Source organism: Rana temporaria, chromosome 3, assembly GCF_905171775.1.
Source record: "Rana temporaria chromosome 3, aRanTem1.1, whole genome shotgun sequence".
NCBI classification, from domain to species: Eukaryota; Metazoa; Chordata; class Amphibia; order Anura; family Ranidae; genus Rana; species Rana temporaria.
In genome coordinates this window covers 489,578,284-489,594,644 of record NC_053491.1, presented here as the reverse complement: position 1 = coordinate 489,594,644, position 16,361 = coordinate 489,578,284, and the positions used below count along the sequence as shown (strand labels likewise).

Here is a 16,361-nt window from a genome sequence, read left to right as displayed (position 1 = left end):
GATACAGAGGACACACCTCCCACAGAGGACAGCTTTTCGTTACCTCTGGGCAGCATGGCACACATGAGCAATTACATGCTGCAGTGTCTCCGCAACGACCAGCGTGTTTCGCACATTATGACAGGTGCTGATTACTGAGTGGCCACGCTGCTGGATCCCCGTTACAAGGACAATGTACCGTCCTTAATCCCCTCACTGGAGCGTGAACGCAAGATGCGCGAATACAAGCGCACGCTGTTAGATGCGCTGCTGGTGCAATTCCCACCTGGCAGCGGGGGCACAGTGGAAGCAGAAGGCGAAGGCAGAGGAGGAGGAAGAGGTTGCCAACGCAGCAGGGGCACCGCCAGCACCTCAGAAGGCAGGGTTAGCATGGCCGAAATGTGGAAAAGCTTTGTCAGCTAGCCACAACAAACAGCACCACCAGCTGATATGGAACGTTTTAGCAGGAGGCAGCATTTCAGCAACATGGTGGAGCAGTATGTGAGCACACTCCTACACGTACTGAATGACGGCTATGCCCCCTTAAACTTCTGGGTCTCCAAATTGGGCACATGGCCTGAGCTTGCCCTTTACGCCTTGGAGGTGCTGGCCTGCCCTGTGGCCAGTGTATTGTCTGAACGTGTATTTAGCACGGCAGGGGGCGTTATCACAGACAAATGCAGCCGCCTGTCCAGAGCCAATGTGGACAAGCTCACATTCATTACAATGAACCAGGCATGGATCCCAGAGGACTTGTCCGTACCTTGTGCAGAATAGACACCGGGCCGGCCTTACCCAGCCATTGTTTTTTTTTCTGATCTTTCTAGGGTTGCCATCTCATCCCTTTCAAAGCAAAAACATATTAATTACACAGGTTCTCTGGCTGATTAAGGTGCTGCTAATTAAACTCACTTGGTGCCTTATCGACATTAAATTAGCCCCAGAACCTGTGTAATTACTCTGTGTTCAGGTTTAAAGGGATTAGGTAGCAACCCTAGATCTGTCTCACTATTTTGGGGTTTACCCTAATTTAAAAAATAAATCAATTAAAAACCAAAACCTGCTGTGTTGGCTACCTCCTCCTCCTTCTCCACCGCTGCTTCCACCTTCAGTCACATTCTTAGGCTTGCGCACTGCAACTGCTTTCTTTAAGTCCCACCAGAGGTTCTCAATCGGATTTAAGTCTGGTGACTGCGATGGCCACTCCAAAATGTTCCAGCCTTTAATCTGCAACCATGCTCTAGTGGACTTGGAGGTATGCTTGGGATCATTGTCCTGTTGAAAGGTCCAACGTCTCCCAAGCCTCAGGTTTGTGATGGACTGCATCACATTGTCATCCAATATCTCCTGGTACTGAAGAGAATTCATGGTACCTTGCACACGCTGAAGCTTCCCTGTACCTGCAGAAGCAAAACGGCCCCAAAGCATGATTGACCCCCCCGCCATGCTTCACAGTGGGCAAGGTGTTCTTTTCATCATAGGCCTTGTTCTTCCTCCTCCATACATAGCATTGATCCATGGGCCCAAACAGTTCTAATTTTGTTTCATCAGTCCACAGAACACAATCCCAAAACTTGTGTGGTTTGCCCACATGACTTTTGGCATACTGCAGTCGACTCTTCTTATTTTTTGGAGACAGCAAGGGGGTGCGCCTGGGAGTTCTGGCATGGAGGCCTTCATTACGCAGTGTGCGCCGTATTGTCTGAGCAGAAACTTCAGTACCCACATCTGACAAATCTTTTCTCAGTTCCTCAGCAGTCACACGGGGACTTTTCTCCACTCTACGCTTCAGGTAGCTCACAGCAGTCGAAGTCAGCATCTTCTTTCTGCCACGACCAGGTAGCGTTTCAACAGTGCCCTTTGCCTTCAATTTTGCATTTACTACTGTATTACAAAACCAATTGATGTCATATTAGTTGCATATGGTTCTTTATGAAGTCCTTGTAGGATTTCATTCTGAATACAATTACAAATGTACACTAAATTCCCTAAAACCCTTTACAGCATTGGGGGGTTGAATAATTTTGAACAAAACTGTATGGACCTCGTCCTCCAAGGTCAAAATCATTATATTTTTTATTTTTATTTTTTTTATGTTATTTTAAGTTATTTCCCTAGCCACATTTATTTCCAGAGTACTTGCCATGCTCTTCCCGACATTTTGCTGCCATTTGCAGCCCTCCAGCCCTTTCCCTTAGTTCTACTTAGAGACATTTTTGTAGTCAAAAGTCCGGGTCCCCATTGACTTCAATGGGGTTCGGGTCAAAGTCCGGGTTCGGGTTCGGTCCCGAACCTGAACTTTTTTTTCAAAGTCCGGGTTCGGGTCCGAACCCGAACATCCAGGTGTCCGCTCAACTCTAGTTGTCACCAGAACATGGAAAAGAGGGGAAATATTCCAATAAGAACTCTAGTTCTGATGACAACCAGTGATTCCTCAATTTGAAGGGATTTCCTCTCACTTCCTGTTTTGTCTATGGGATATGAAGTGAAGGGAAATCTCCCCAATGCGATACAGGTGGCAAAAAACAGACATGGGTTATAACCTTCCTTTACTCCATCCAAAAATATAAGGTTTTGCCTTTAGTTCTGCTTTAAAGGGTCACTAAAGGAAAACATTTTTTTTTGCTGAAATGACTGTTTATTGGGTATAGAGACATAAAAGTTAACTGATTCCTTTTAAAAATGATTAAAAATTGAATTTAATCTATCATATAATGTGCCTCTAGTTTCACGTTCGGTTTTAAAGGTACATACATGAATTTCCGGGTGAGAGGTGAGTCGGGAAGACTCACAGAACAAAAACAACAAATCCAGGGCAGTTTTTTTTTTTTAAATGAATCTGATTGATTCTGAGGAGTTTTAGACACACAGTAATGACAGCTTAGACCACCATGAAAATCTCCCAGTACGATGGTTATAAGGAAACAGGCAACCAGGAAGTGTGGAGATCACAGCAGAATTACAGCTACTTCAAAGCAAAAACGAACAATGAGGACATGAAACCAGGACTGCAGTAAGGTAAAGGAAGCTATTTAGCTAAAAAAAAAAAAATCCTTTAGTGCCCCTTTAAGTCTTATCTGATGTATTCATATAAATAGATATGTACAGTCTGCATATAACAGAAAACAATTCACACTAATAATTGGTAATTTCTCTGGGAAAACACTAGGGTTGTTCTGATATCACTTTTTTAGGACTGAGTACAAGTACCGATACTTTTTTTCATGTACTCGCCGATACCGAATACCGATACTTTTTTTTTAATGTGACAGTTTTCAAATTTAAGAATGTCTCTTACATTGGTGGTCAGGGTACTGGGCACAGGGTATGGGGCACATCAGAGTACTGGGCACAGGGTATGGGGCACATCAGAGTACTGGGCACAGGGTATGGGGCACATCAGAGTACTGGGCACAGGGTATGGGGCACATCAGGGTACTGGGCAAATCAGGGCACAACGGGGTACTGGGCACATCAGGGCACTGGGCACAGCGGTGTACTTGGGCACAGGGTATGGTGCACATCAGGGTACTGGGCACATCAGGGCACAGCAGGGTACTGGACACAGCGGGGTACTGGGCACATCAGGGTACTTGGACACATCGTACTGGGCACAGTGGGGCACTGGGCACATCAGGGTACTGGGCACAGCAGGGTACTGGGCACATCGGGGTACTTGGGCACATTGTACTGGGCACAGCAGGGTACTGGGCACAGGGCACTGGGCACATCAGGGCACAGCGGGGTACTGGGCACAGTGGGGTACTGGGCACATCAGGGTACTTGGGCACAGCAGGGCACATCAGGTTACTGGGCACAGAGTAGCGCAGGAAGCGGCTCACATCTGTAATAAGTGGCTGTAATAAGTTCTTACTGTCCTCTATCATGTTGCGCTATTCCCTGGCGGCCCCTCCTCTCCTCTTGTCCATCTCAGATGCTGTCACAAGCGTACAACAAGAGGAGACGAGAGGAGGGGAGGGGCCACCAGGAACAGCGCAACATGATAGAGAACAGTAAGAACTAATTACAGCCAATTATTACCTGCCTGAGAACTGCTCTCCGCCCCCGCCCGCTCTCCGCCCCCTCGCCACTCTCTTGCAATAGATAGATAGAAGTATCGGGTCAGGCATCGGCAGCATTTGCGCGAGTACAAGTACTCGCGCAAATGCTCGGTATCGGCCCTGATACCGATACTAGTATCAGTATCGGGACAACCCTAGAAAACACCTAAAAATACAAATTTATTACAGAAATGTGATAAATCAGATTTAATATTTACCCTAAGCTCTTGATTTTGTGTAGAGCCGGTATAAGTTTCCTCAATCCTTCACTCTGAATCTTACATGAACTTAGATTTACTTCTTCTGTGTCTCTGCAGGATTGAAGGATAAAAGACAGCACAGAGCAGTCCAGAGGGCTGAGGGGGACCTCAGAAAAGTCAACATTGTTTGATCCAATACATTGTGACACCAGAGCCTTATTCCTGCTCTCATAGAGATAGTAGAATACATTAAGAAGCTCTCTGCGGCCTCTTATGGATTTGTGAGGTGTTTGTTTTGGTATTTTCTTCTGGATCCAGGTGATGACATGTCTGGCAGCCTGAGTAGACAATTCTCCCCCATGAGACTTTAACAAGGATCTAGTAGAAGTGTCTGAGAGACCACAGAGGAAACGGAGGAATATTTCAACACGGCCGTCTTCATAAGATTCAGCATCACCAAGTGTTTTCTGTAATCTGTCAGCATTATAGTTAATAAAATGGACTAAAGCAGCAAAAAACTCCTGAAGAGTGAGATGTAAGAAGGTGTAATCCACATCAGGAGGCTGACCAGATTCCATCATGAAAGATGAAAAGAGATGATTATCATTTCTCACATTGAATGACTCCAGATCACGCTTATCAAATACAATCATGTGATTCATGACTCCATGTTCTGCCATCCACCCAATAGAGGTCAGCAGTTCCCGGTCAGTGGGACCACCATCTTTATTCTGGCTGTGATTGGCCAGAATGTTGGAGACAAAAGTCACAAAGAGTTGTGTCACTGTTTTGGGTAATGATGTCATCAGCTGATCAGTGATTGGTTGGGCTCTGAAGCACATTGATAACACTGTACAGATGATCCAGCAGTATGATGGGATATAACAGAAAGTGTACAGAGTGTCATTCTCCTGCACATAATGAAAAGCCTTCCCTGATAATTCCTCATTTCCAAAGAAATTATTAAAGAAGATCCGTCTGTCTTCATGGAGAAATCCCATGATCTCAGCTATTCTCTGGAAAACACCGGTATCAACTGATGCCAGTCTGGTTGGGCGACTGGTTATCAGTACAGAACAACCCTTAAGAAGACTCTGCCTCACCAAACTGACCACAATCTTACCAAAATGTGATCTCTGCTTTGGATTGGACAGTTTACTTGATCTGAAATCCATTTGGTGAATACTTTCATCTAATCCATCAAATATAAACAGAAGTCTCTCTGGATCTTGTAAAATATCTCCAATCTGACTCCCCAGATGTGGATATTGATGAAGAATCATCTCCTCCAAGCTGACCTCTCCCAGTCTATTAAGGTCCCGGAATCTGAAGAAGAAGAGAAAGGCAAATCTCTGGTAGTGTTTTCCGGTCACCCAGTCATAGACAAACTTCTGCATCAGTGTGGTCTTCCCTATTCCTGGCACTCCGCTCACCATTACTGCACGTGGTACACAATGTGACTGGGGGTTCCATCTGAACAGCTTGTTGGGGGAAATGTGTTCCAGTCCTGTCTGTGTTTCCTTCAAGCATTCCTCATGTTTTACCCCGGTCTGTATTAGCTCATTCTGGGGACGTTCCCTGAACTGATCAGTGGAGACTACAATCAGGTTCACATAACGCTCATTGAAGGGGAATGTTTGTGGCTCCAGGGTAGTTCCTGGGGGTCTATGCTCCTCTAGAGTCTCAGTCTTCTCCATCAGATGTTGTTTGTGCTTTTCCTGAATTTCTGGAAAGATAAAGAAAATATTGTATGGATCAGGTTAAAGTAGAAGTTGAGAATGTTGATGTTATTTTCTTCTGTAATGTTCATAATGTTAATAAAGTTTCTGTAATTATTACTACATTTTAGTTTCAAATGTTACAGGTTACCGTGTGTGGTCATTAAACATCCAGATATTACTTGAAAACAGAGATTCTTTTTATCTACAATATGCATATGTATCCATGTTTTACCCTTTAAATACCCTGCAAGTAAAGAAAAATACCAATTGATCCTGCCAGAAATACACATGTATCCTAGTTTCCTGCTAGGAGTAAGCATCTTACGATGTGAAACACGTTAGCCATTTTTTTGTCCTAGTGTTCACTTTCTATTTTTGACTGCACTGTTTTTGGATTATGTTTTGATTTGATTTTATCCAATAAAGACGTTGTTTAATGGAGTGCGGCAGTCCAGGATTTCTTTCAAATCCTAGTTTCCTCTTGTGGCAAAAAACATTGTGCCTTTTCTATACTGAAATATAAAAAAATAATGTCAGCCCTGCCCAGTTTTACTTTCCTATGCTGTCAAATAAATACATTTATTTGGGTGCATTGTCGCAATTGTGAGTTAAAGTAATGCAGTGCCGTATTGCTAAAAATGGCCTGGTCATGAAGGGGTATAATCTTCTGGAGGTCAAGTGGTTAAAGAGTAACTCCACTTTTGTTGAGAAAAAAACATTCCCCTCTGGGTGATTTAAACAAACATTGTTGCAGATTCCTACCTCTTGTTATTTTGAAGAAATAGCTGTTTGTCTGTCTCTATAAACAAATAGCTAGATTCATGTATGGTGTCCTAACTTTGCGGCGGCGTAGCTTAGCGTGTTTAGGCTACGCCGCCGTAAGTTAGCGTGGCAAGTACTTGATTCTCAAAGTACTTGCCTGCTAAGTTACGGCGGCGTAGCCCAAAGCGGGCGGGCGTAAGGGCGCCTAATTCAAATTTGTCTGAGGGGGCGTGTTTTATGGTAATGAGGCTTGACCCAACTTGATTGACGTTTTTTTTTAACTGCGCATGCACCGTGCGCCTACATTTCCCAGTGTGCATTGCGGCTAAGTCCGCCGCACGGGCCTATTGATTTCGACGTGGACGTAAACGACGTAAACACCTATTCACGGACATCTTACGGAAACGACGTAAAAATTTCGAATTTCGACACGGGAACGGCGACCATACTTAACATTACTATTCCATCTATTTGATGGAATAACTTTAGGCCTGTAATGCGTTACGTAAACGGCAAAAATGTACTGCGGCGGCCGGGCGTACGTTCGTGAATAGGCGTATCTACTGATTTACATATTCTACGCCGACCGCAATGGAAGCGCCACCTAGCGGCCAGCCTCAATATTGCAACCTAAGATAGGACGGCGCAAGCCATCGTATCTTAGATATGTTTAAGCGTATCTCTGTTTGAGAATACACTTAAACATAGGTCGGCGCAGATTCTGAGTTAGGTCGGCGTATCTACTAATACGCCGACCTAACTCTACCTGAATCTAGCTAAAAGTCTTTCAATCCAGAGTGATTAAAAAGAGAAGGGGGCTAAAGGAACACCAACAATTTGGTAATGTATCAAAAAGAAATATTTGTATTACTTGTAATAATATGTATATCATATAATACTTTATTATATGATATACACGGTGGGTGGATAAATATATGGAGACTAAAAGAGTGTTGTATGATCTGAATGGAGATGCCAGGCAGATCATAGTAACTCACACATAACAAGGACATACATGACAAACATGTAACAATAAACAAAGTCCGGACGCCAGGTAATTTGGGGAGAGTGCACTCACAACAGGAAATCCCATAAAGGCACAGCAATGCTGTATGAAGTGTAAGACCCACACCCAAATCCCCCTGGATGCTCAAGCCACCAAAGCAGAAGGAGAAAAAGGGACAGAGCTGAAAAACCGGATGGGGTAACTAGCTATATGTGGTGGAAATGTAAAAATAATGGGGCATTGCGGGGAACACAGTCCATCAAATAGTCTCCTCCAATGATCCACTATATGCTCAGACCACCAGGGTAAAGATGCCCAATATTGCAGGTGTATATGTCCAAATAGTTCTCAAGCATGTGTGTGCTGTCATCAAAACATCGTATCACAACAATATGGTTTGATACATTACCACTCCTATGGTATCTGGAAACTCTGATAGGGCTGACTGGTATCTCCTGGTTAGGTGTGACAAGGGAGATCCACAACACAGCCGTGTCTGGAAATGTGCTGTATCCAAAGTGTTACCAAGAGTGGTGTAGAGATGACATAGCACACCGCCAAAGTGGGGACATAGGTTAGATCCCAAGTCTTGAGGGGGAGGAAAAAACAGTGAGCTAGATTCACAAAGACTTTACGTTGGCGTATCTATTGATACGCCGCGTAAGTTGAAAGATGCGCCGTCGTATCTATGCGCGGTATTCAGGGAACTAGATACGCCTGAATTCCTGCTTCATCCGACCGACGTAAGTCTTAGTACGCCGTCGTATCTAGGGTGCATATTTACGATGGCCGCTAGGGGCGCTTCCGTAGATTAACGCGTAGAATATGTAAATGAGCTAGATACGCCGATTCACAAACGTACTTGCGCCCGCTACGCCGTTTACGCAAGGCTTACGTCCGGCGTAAAGTCATCCCTGCTATATGAGGCGCAGCCAATGTTAAGGTATGGACGTCGGAACAGCCGTCGAATTTTACGTCGTTTACTTAAGTGGTACGTGAATGGGGGTGTGCGTAGGTTACGTTCACGTCGAAAGCATTGAGCCGACGTTTCTTAGGGAGTATTTGCAACGTGATTCTGAGCATGCGCGCGCATGTACCGTACGAACGGACATTTATTTACATGGGGTCACGGCTAATTTAAATGAAGCACGCCCACTACCTGCCCAGTTTGAATTAGGCGGGCTTACGCCGGCCTATTTACACTACGCCGGCGCAACGTACGGCGCCAGATCTTTGAGAATACTGGTCTGGGCTCCCTGTTTTACGTCGGCGTAGCGCATACGAGATGCGATACGCCGGCCAAAAGAAGTGCCGAGCTACCTGAATCTAGCTCAGTATATTAAGTCACTGGGGCATATTGGCAACAGATGTACAATAATTCCTATTAACTGAATTACTAGTTGGGTAAATAGCATGAAGGTGAATCAAACACGAGGACAAAAAGCATGCACTACATATAACATAATCACACATAGACAATGTACACAATACATAATGAGGCACATACTTGGAGGAAAAAAGGGAGGAATATGCCCTCTAATAGTACCAAAGTGTGTGTGTGTTTGTGTGTCTATGGTACATTTTATCAGAAAGAATGTGGCATCCATCAAGTTCCAAGGAATGGCTGTAAGTTCAGCTCGTTGTTCAAGCCCATAGGCACAAGCGAACCCAAACGATAAATCCACATTTTCTCCTTCTGGAGTAGTATCTGATCAAAGTCCCCCCCTCCTCAGAGAGAGATTTAATGAATAGATACCTTTTACTTTCATGCCGGCTCAATTACCACCATGAAAAAGGGTGAAATGTCTAGCTAGGGGTTTCTCAGGGTTTTTCTCTTTAATTTCCCTCATATGTTCCCCCAGCTGTACCCTTAGTTGACTTTTCATCTTACCAATGTAGATCTTTTTACATGGGCAAGTTAACATGTAGATGATTCTAGAGGTGGCACAGTTGATAAGATCCCTGATTTGGTAACTTTGTTCATTTTTGGAATCATAAAAAGTAGATGTCCTATCCACATAGGGGCATACCTGGCAATGTCCACATGGGAACATGCCCTTACTTCTTGGGTAGTCTGACAACCATTTAGTTTCTGTTGTTCTTGTGAACTCTGAGTGTATCAACATGTCACCCACATTTTGGGCTCTTTTTGCCACCATCAAGGAGGTAGCTCCAACTATTTTTGCTATTCCTGGAGTATTAGTCGGTACATCCTAGTGTTTGTTTAAAATCTTCCTCATTGTATCCCATTGGGTACAAAACTGTGTGATGATCCTCACCGGGCCTGGCTCTGGGGCATCCTCTTTGGGAGTACTGATCAGCAGATGCCTACGATCACTTTAAGAGATGTGCTGAAAAAAATATATTTTTGTTTTGTTTTTCAGTGCAATATAATGTCCTTATTGGAAGTAAAAAAATCCAATTGCCAAGTGCTGAGTGATTCTAAAAGTGCTTTGTGCTCTTGTATGCCGTGATCACTGCAATCCGTGCTCTTATACACCCAACACTCACCAACTTTTTCACCCTTGTTAGGGTCTGGTGCCTTCACAGTATAGGCCACTGTGTAGCCCTCTGGCCGTTACGCGTCCCCCTGCGCTGATGATGTTAGTCCAGTATTTTTTTTTCCAGCACATCTCTTAAAGGGTTAACATAGGTACCCTAATGGTACAGGAATTTCACGTTTTGCAAATTTTCTTTACCTAGCAGTGTTTTAATTTGCACAGCACTGTGATATATATTTTATGTATTTTGTTTTATTTTTTTTCATAGCTGCATTTATGATATATACTGTGGAATCATTCTAGTAGTTTACATAGGCACTTGGCACTTTGTGTATATTTTGCACACTGCACCTTACACTAGGAGTCTCTTTTATGGAGCATTTGTCTCCGTAGGACCAGCGCCAACTCTACTTTCTTTTTCTTCTCAACACTTCTTTGCCCTTTATGCTTTTTATACATAGGTCCCTCTTAAAACACCGGAGCATGAAGGCCCCCATTTGCACTAAACTGGAAGCACTGTACTGGCCTGGCTCCTGCTCATCATCCAGGATAATGTCTTCCTCGTTCTCCTTCCCCCATCCACGGACAACACCAGGGATCCCAGAAAGGTTTAAAGCATGCTCCTCCTCCTCCGCCCCGGCACCATCCTCCTCTGACTCCTTTTCAGACTCCTGTTGTTGACTTGTCTCAGGTGGAGTAGCCCCCCTGGGAATTCATCCAGCATTGCGACTTCCTCATCTTCCTGCTCCTCGACGGCTTGATCAATGACAAGACGCAATGCACGCTCCAGAAAGAAGGCGTAATGTACGATGTCACTGATGGTGCCCTGGCTGCGACTGACCAGTTTGGTGATCTCATCAAATGGCCGCAGTCTGCATGAGTCGCGCATGAGCAGCCACTGGCGCGGTGCAAAAAAACAAGCATATACACAATGTTGAGTTCCATCGCGTTGGGCAGTCACAAATAAGACATCTGACGGGCAGGTTGTGTCACCGCTGAATGTCAGCAAGGCAAGCCATGGCCATGTAAGATCTTCTGAAATGGGCCAAGATTTTCCTGGCCTGCCGCAAGACGTCCTGGAGCCCAGGGTATTTGGCAACAAATCGCTGCACGACCAAGTTCAGGACGTGTGCCATGCATGCATGCATGCATGGCACGTGTGTAATTTTGCCCTATTTCAGCGCACTCAGCAGATTTCCACCGTTGTCGCACACCACTTTACCAACTGTCAAATTGAGCGGTATTAGCCACTAATCTGCCTGTGAACGCAAAGCTAAAAGGAGTGCAGGATCAGAGTGGCTCTTGTCTTCCATGCACAACAGACGCAGCACAGCATGGCAACGTCCCATGGCATGTCGAATAGGTTTTGGGGATCTTGGGCGACGCAGCGGAAGAGACGGTAGCATCGGAAAATGAGGAGTCAGCCGAGGAGGAGAGGGAGGATGGAGTAGAAGGAAGATGAGAAGAGGCAGGCCTGCATGAAATCCGTGGCGGTAAAACCAAATCTACATGGGTGCCACAGGTTACATGCTTGACGGCCGTCAGAAGGTTCAACCAGTGGGCAGTGAAAGTTATATACCTTCCCTTTCCGTGTTTGCTAGACCACGTGTCTGTGGTCAGATGTATCTTGGCACCGACACTGTGTCCCAGAGATCCATTCACTTGCCGCTGAACATGGCCATATAGCTCTGGGATGCCCTTCCCAGGGACCTTCCATTGTGGTGTTCCAATGACCACAAATTTTCAAAAGGCCTCCAACTCCACCAGTTTATATGGCAGTAGTTGGTGGGCTATTAGTTCTGACAAGCCAACGGTCAACCGTTGGGCAAGAGGGTTGTAACGGTCACCACCGTTTACGACCTTCCATCAACCCACGACAGCTTATCTGACACTCCAACCATCCAACAGACATCAAACATCCCATTTCCCAGAATAACGAGACTTGCTCTGTTACTGGTTTCAAATGTATGAACACTTTTAATGGTTAGCTCTCAAGTTTATATACAGTTTTCAAGACATGTTTCAGTGATCACAGGAACAATCAAACTCTCCACCCACCCATCACACACTGGGGGGGCTTCAATACACCTTCATATGAGCTAATTGCTAAACATTCCAGACATTTTGGCGCCGATCTATAATTAACATCAGGAGCCAGCCTCATTTAACAACTCACTAGCCTGGGCTAATCATTGAAAAGAGTCATTATTGACCGGTAGGGTCAGAATATTCTTTACAGACATTAACCACTTAAGGACCGCCTCCTGCACATATACGTCGGCAGAATGGCACGGCTGGGCACATGTACGTACAGGTACGTCCTGTACTAGTACCCAGCCGTGGGTCACGGGGGCGCTCCCGCGACCGGGGTCCGAAGCTCCGTGAACGGGACCGCGGACCCGATCGCCGCTAGTGTGCGGCGATCGGTCCCCGGAGCTGAAGAACGGGGAGAGCCGTGTGTAAACACGGCTTCCCCGTTCTTCACTGTGGCGGCTGCATCGATCGTGTGATCCCTTTTATAGGGAGACACGATCGATGATGTCAGACCTACAGCCACATCCCCCTACAGTTGTAAACACACACTAAGTGAAACGAAACTCCTTCAGCGCCCCCTGTGGTTAACTCCCAAACTGCAACTGTCATTTTCACAATAAACAATGCAATTTAAATGCACTTTTTGCTGTGAAAATGACAATGGTCACAAAAATTTGTCAAAATTGTTCGAAGTGTCCGCCATAATGTCGCAGTCACGAAAAAAAATCGCTGATCGCCGCCATAAGTAGTAAAAAAAGAAAAATTATAAAAATGCAATAAAACTATCCCCTATTTTGTAAACGCTATAAATTTTGCGCAAACCAACCGATAAACGCTTATTGCGTTGTTTTTACCAAAAATAGGTAGAAGAATACGTATCGGCCTAAACTGAGGAAAAAAACGTTTTTTTTATATATTTTTGGGGAATATTTATTATAGCAAAAAGTAAAAAATATTGTTTTTTTTTCAAAATTGTCGCTCTATTTTTGTTTATAGCGCAAAAAATAAAAACCGCAGAGGTGATCAAATACCACCAAAAGAAAGCTCTATTGGTGGGAAAAAAAGGACGCCAATTTTGTTTGGGAGCCACGTTGCACGACCGCGCAATTGTCTGTTAAAGCGACGTAGTGCCGAATTGTAAAAACCCCTTGGGTCATTTAGCAGCATATTGCTCCGGTCCTTAAGTGGTTAAGGAATGTATGGTGGATTACTGTCCACGTTAAAACAATCCAACATATGTCCCTTTATTTCCTGTCTCAATCTGTGCCCAAAAGTGACTCCTGTTTCATGGCTCCCTCCTTGTGGAACACTCCGGCAGACCCGGCTTGATCCTTTTCGGGTCAACTTGGGGATGTCCGGAACTAGGAGGCCGGGATGACGTCTGTTTGCCGCGATAACCCATCAGCATTGCCATCTGGCTTACCAGGTCGGTAGCTGATGGTGAAGGTGAATAATGAAATTCAGTTCTGGAACAGTCACTTGCTTTTCTCTCTCAATGGCTCCCAAAACCTGTTGCTGATGCTCTTGGGAGAGATAGGGCACAACCTGAGCGCAAATGCCATTTAACCTTTTGACAATTTCAGCCTGTTTGTGCATTTCAATGTTCAAGCCATGGGACATCTCATAATTCATGACGTAGTGTTGTTGCATCTCCGATTTCTCACTGGCCAACTTGTCACATTCCCATTTTAGACTGTGATATTGTGCCGGATCTACAGTACATGTCGGTGAAGGTAGTCTTACCCGGGTCTCAGCAGCAAGCGAGTTGGTTGCAGCAATGCAGGTCTGGGCACAGGTAGTCACTGTGTGGGCTTCATCGGGGCACATCGGGGCGTATGCAGAAACAAGGGGGGCCAAATCATTCCCCAGTAGTACATCCGCTGGCAAATCCTTCATCACCCCCACATTCACATGTCTCGAACCAACCCCCGAATCAAGGTAAACCCGGGCAATGGGTAGCCAGAAGACAGTGCCTCCCGCAACTCTTACGGCTACAGTGTCTCCGGTGTGCTGGCTCTCTGGGATGAGTTTCTTCTGTAGCAGTGTCATCGTGGCCCCAGTATCGCGTAGCCCATTGGCTACCTTTCCATTGACACATACAGTCTGCCTGTGTTGCTGCCTGTTGTCCTGGTTAGCTGCTTGTATTGGATCTGCCTCATGCAGAACGCCCCAATGTTCTTCCTCGTCAACGCAGTGGGCCGCAGGCATGGCTGTGCGGGGGTTCCCCCTTTCTGGCTGTCTCCATGACTGACTGCCTGGGTGGATTTAATGGACAGTCTAGCTTTTTGTGTCCTAGCTGTTTACACCCAAAACACATGATGGGCTGTAAGTAGTCCTGGGAGTTGAACCTAGGCTGCTGAGGATAAGTGGCTGCTGAAGGTGGTGTTGTTGGAAGGTCCGACTGGGGTTTGTAGGCAATAGCCAGTGGGGGTGCCGCTGATCGATAATCCACCCGAGCTGTTGTCTTGACCACAGAGTTGTACAGTTTGCGGGCATCTGCGTATTTGTCCGCCAGACGAGCTGCTTCAGACAAGGAGAAAGGGTTTCTGTCCCAGACCCACTCTCTGACTTCCCGGGACAGTTTGTCAAAGAAGTGCTCCAGCAAGAACACCTGCAGCACTTCTTCCCCGGATTCTGCTTGGCATCCATCGACCCAGTGGGATGCTGTGCGGTGTAGGCGGCATGCCCACTCGGTATATGAGTCTCCAGTCTGCTTGCTTGTCTCCCAAAACCGCCTCCGGTGTGACGGCATACCTGGCCAAAAGTGCTTCTTTTACTAGTCAATAGTTCATAATATCCTTGTCTGGGATGGCCCTGAACGCTTCACTGGCCCGGCTAGACAATTTCCCAGACAAAATGGTAACCCATTCCTCTGTGGGCACCCGGTGTAGGGCACATTGCCGTTCAAAATCAGCAAGGTACCCATCAATCTCCCCTTCAGTTTCAATGAAGTTCTTAAAAGCAGCAAAATGTATCTTTCTCCTTTCAGTTGGTGCTGCTGTGACTTCTGCTGCTGCAGAACCTCTTTGCCGCAGCCAATTTGCGTCCACAGCAGCTATAACTCGGGCTATGATCTCTGGTGGAGGGTTGGGACCATAGTGTGCCAGTCTTAGTTTAACAGCCCGATCAAAACTTGCCTCTTCGGGTGTCCTGTCTGTTACGCTGGGCCTTTCCGTTAAGTTGGGTCTTTCAGCTCCATCCATTTGGACAAGTTCTGTGATCACGTCCATCTTCTTACGGTTGCTGGCCGGTCTGCCACGGTTCTCCAGTAGTCCTTGTGGCTGTCCTTTAAGCAATGGAATTATCCCACTGCTGTGCCACTGCTGTGCCACCACTGTAACGGTCACCACCGTTTACGACCTTCCATCAACCCACGACAGCTTATCTGACACTCCAACCATCCAACAGACATCGGACATACCATTTCCCAGAATAACGAGACTTGCTCTGTGTAACGGACCTATGCACTATTCTGCCTACAGAGGACTGCATGACTCGTTACTGAGCTCAAAGGGTTAATTGTAGAAGGAGCTCTTTCACTGCTAAATGCTAATTGACGCTCTGTTGTGTATTACCAGTTAACAGCCTCCTGTCAGGTGTATGCTAACGTGATGATCTGTGAGTGTATTGTTCTAAAGGTTAATTGAATTCTATTGAGAAAGGAATGTGCCCGGCCAGGTCATGTTAAGTGGATTTCGGTGCCGGAACGTCTAGAGACTGATTGATTTAAGGAGATGTCATTATTTCAAAGCATGTGTATTGAAGCTCCCCCTGTGTGAGGAGGGGGGGGGGGGGGCGGAGAGTGTCATTGTCCCTGTAAGTTGTGGTAACCACATATAAGCAAAGTAAAATGTGCCAATAAAGAGTCTTGTTTGACCCTTCAACGTAGCCTTGTCTCGTTCGTGAAGGGGAATTCTCTCTCTCTCTCTCTCTGGATCTATTGAACGGGGATACCGGCGGTACTTGCATATTGCAGCTTGCCAGGGAAAAGGACTTCTCCAACGGCTGAGACCCTCTCCCTAACTGGGTAGCCGTTACACTCTGTTACTGGTTTCAAATGTATGAACACTTTTAATGGTTAGCTCTCAAGTTTATAT

General features: G+C 45.7%; 1 protein-coding gene across 5 annotated transcripts in view; it reads right to left on the bottom strand.

Annotated features, from left to right (window-relative positions):
- Positions 1 to 16,361, bottom strand: part of LOC120933758 (NACHT, LRR and PYD domains-containing protein 3-like) — a 534,782-nt gene that overhangs the window by 426,855 nt on the left and 91,566 nt on the right. For all 5 annotated transcript variants that reach the window (XM_040347135.1, XM_040347137.1, XM_040347138.1 and 2 more), the window contains exon 6: positions 4,259 to 5,966. In XM_040347135.1, coding sequence (XP_040203069.1) covers positions 4,259 to 5,966 — 1,708 coding nt within the window. The remainder of the gene's footprint in view (positions 1 to 4,258; positions 5,967 to 16,361) is intronic.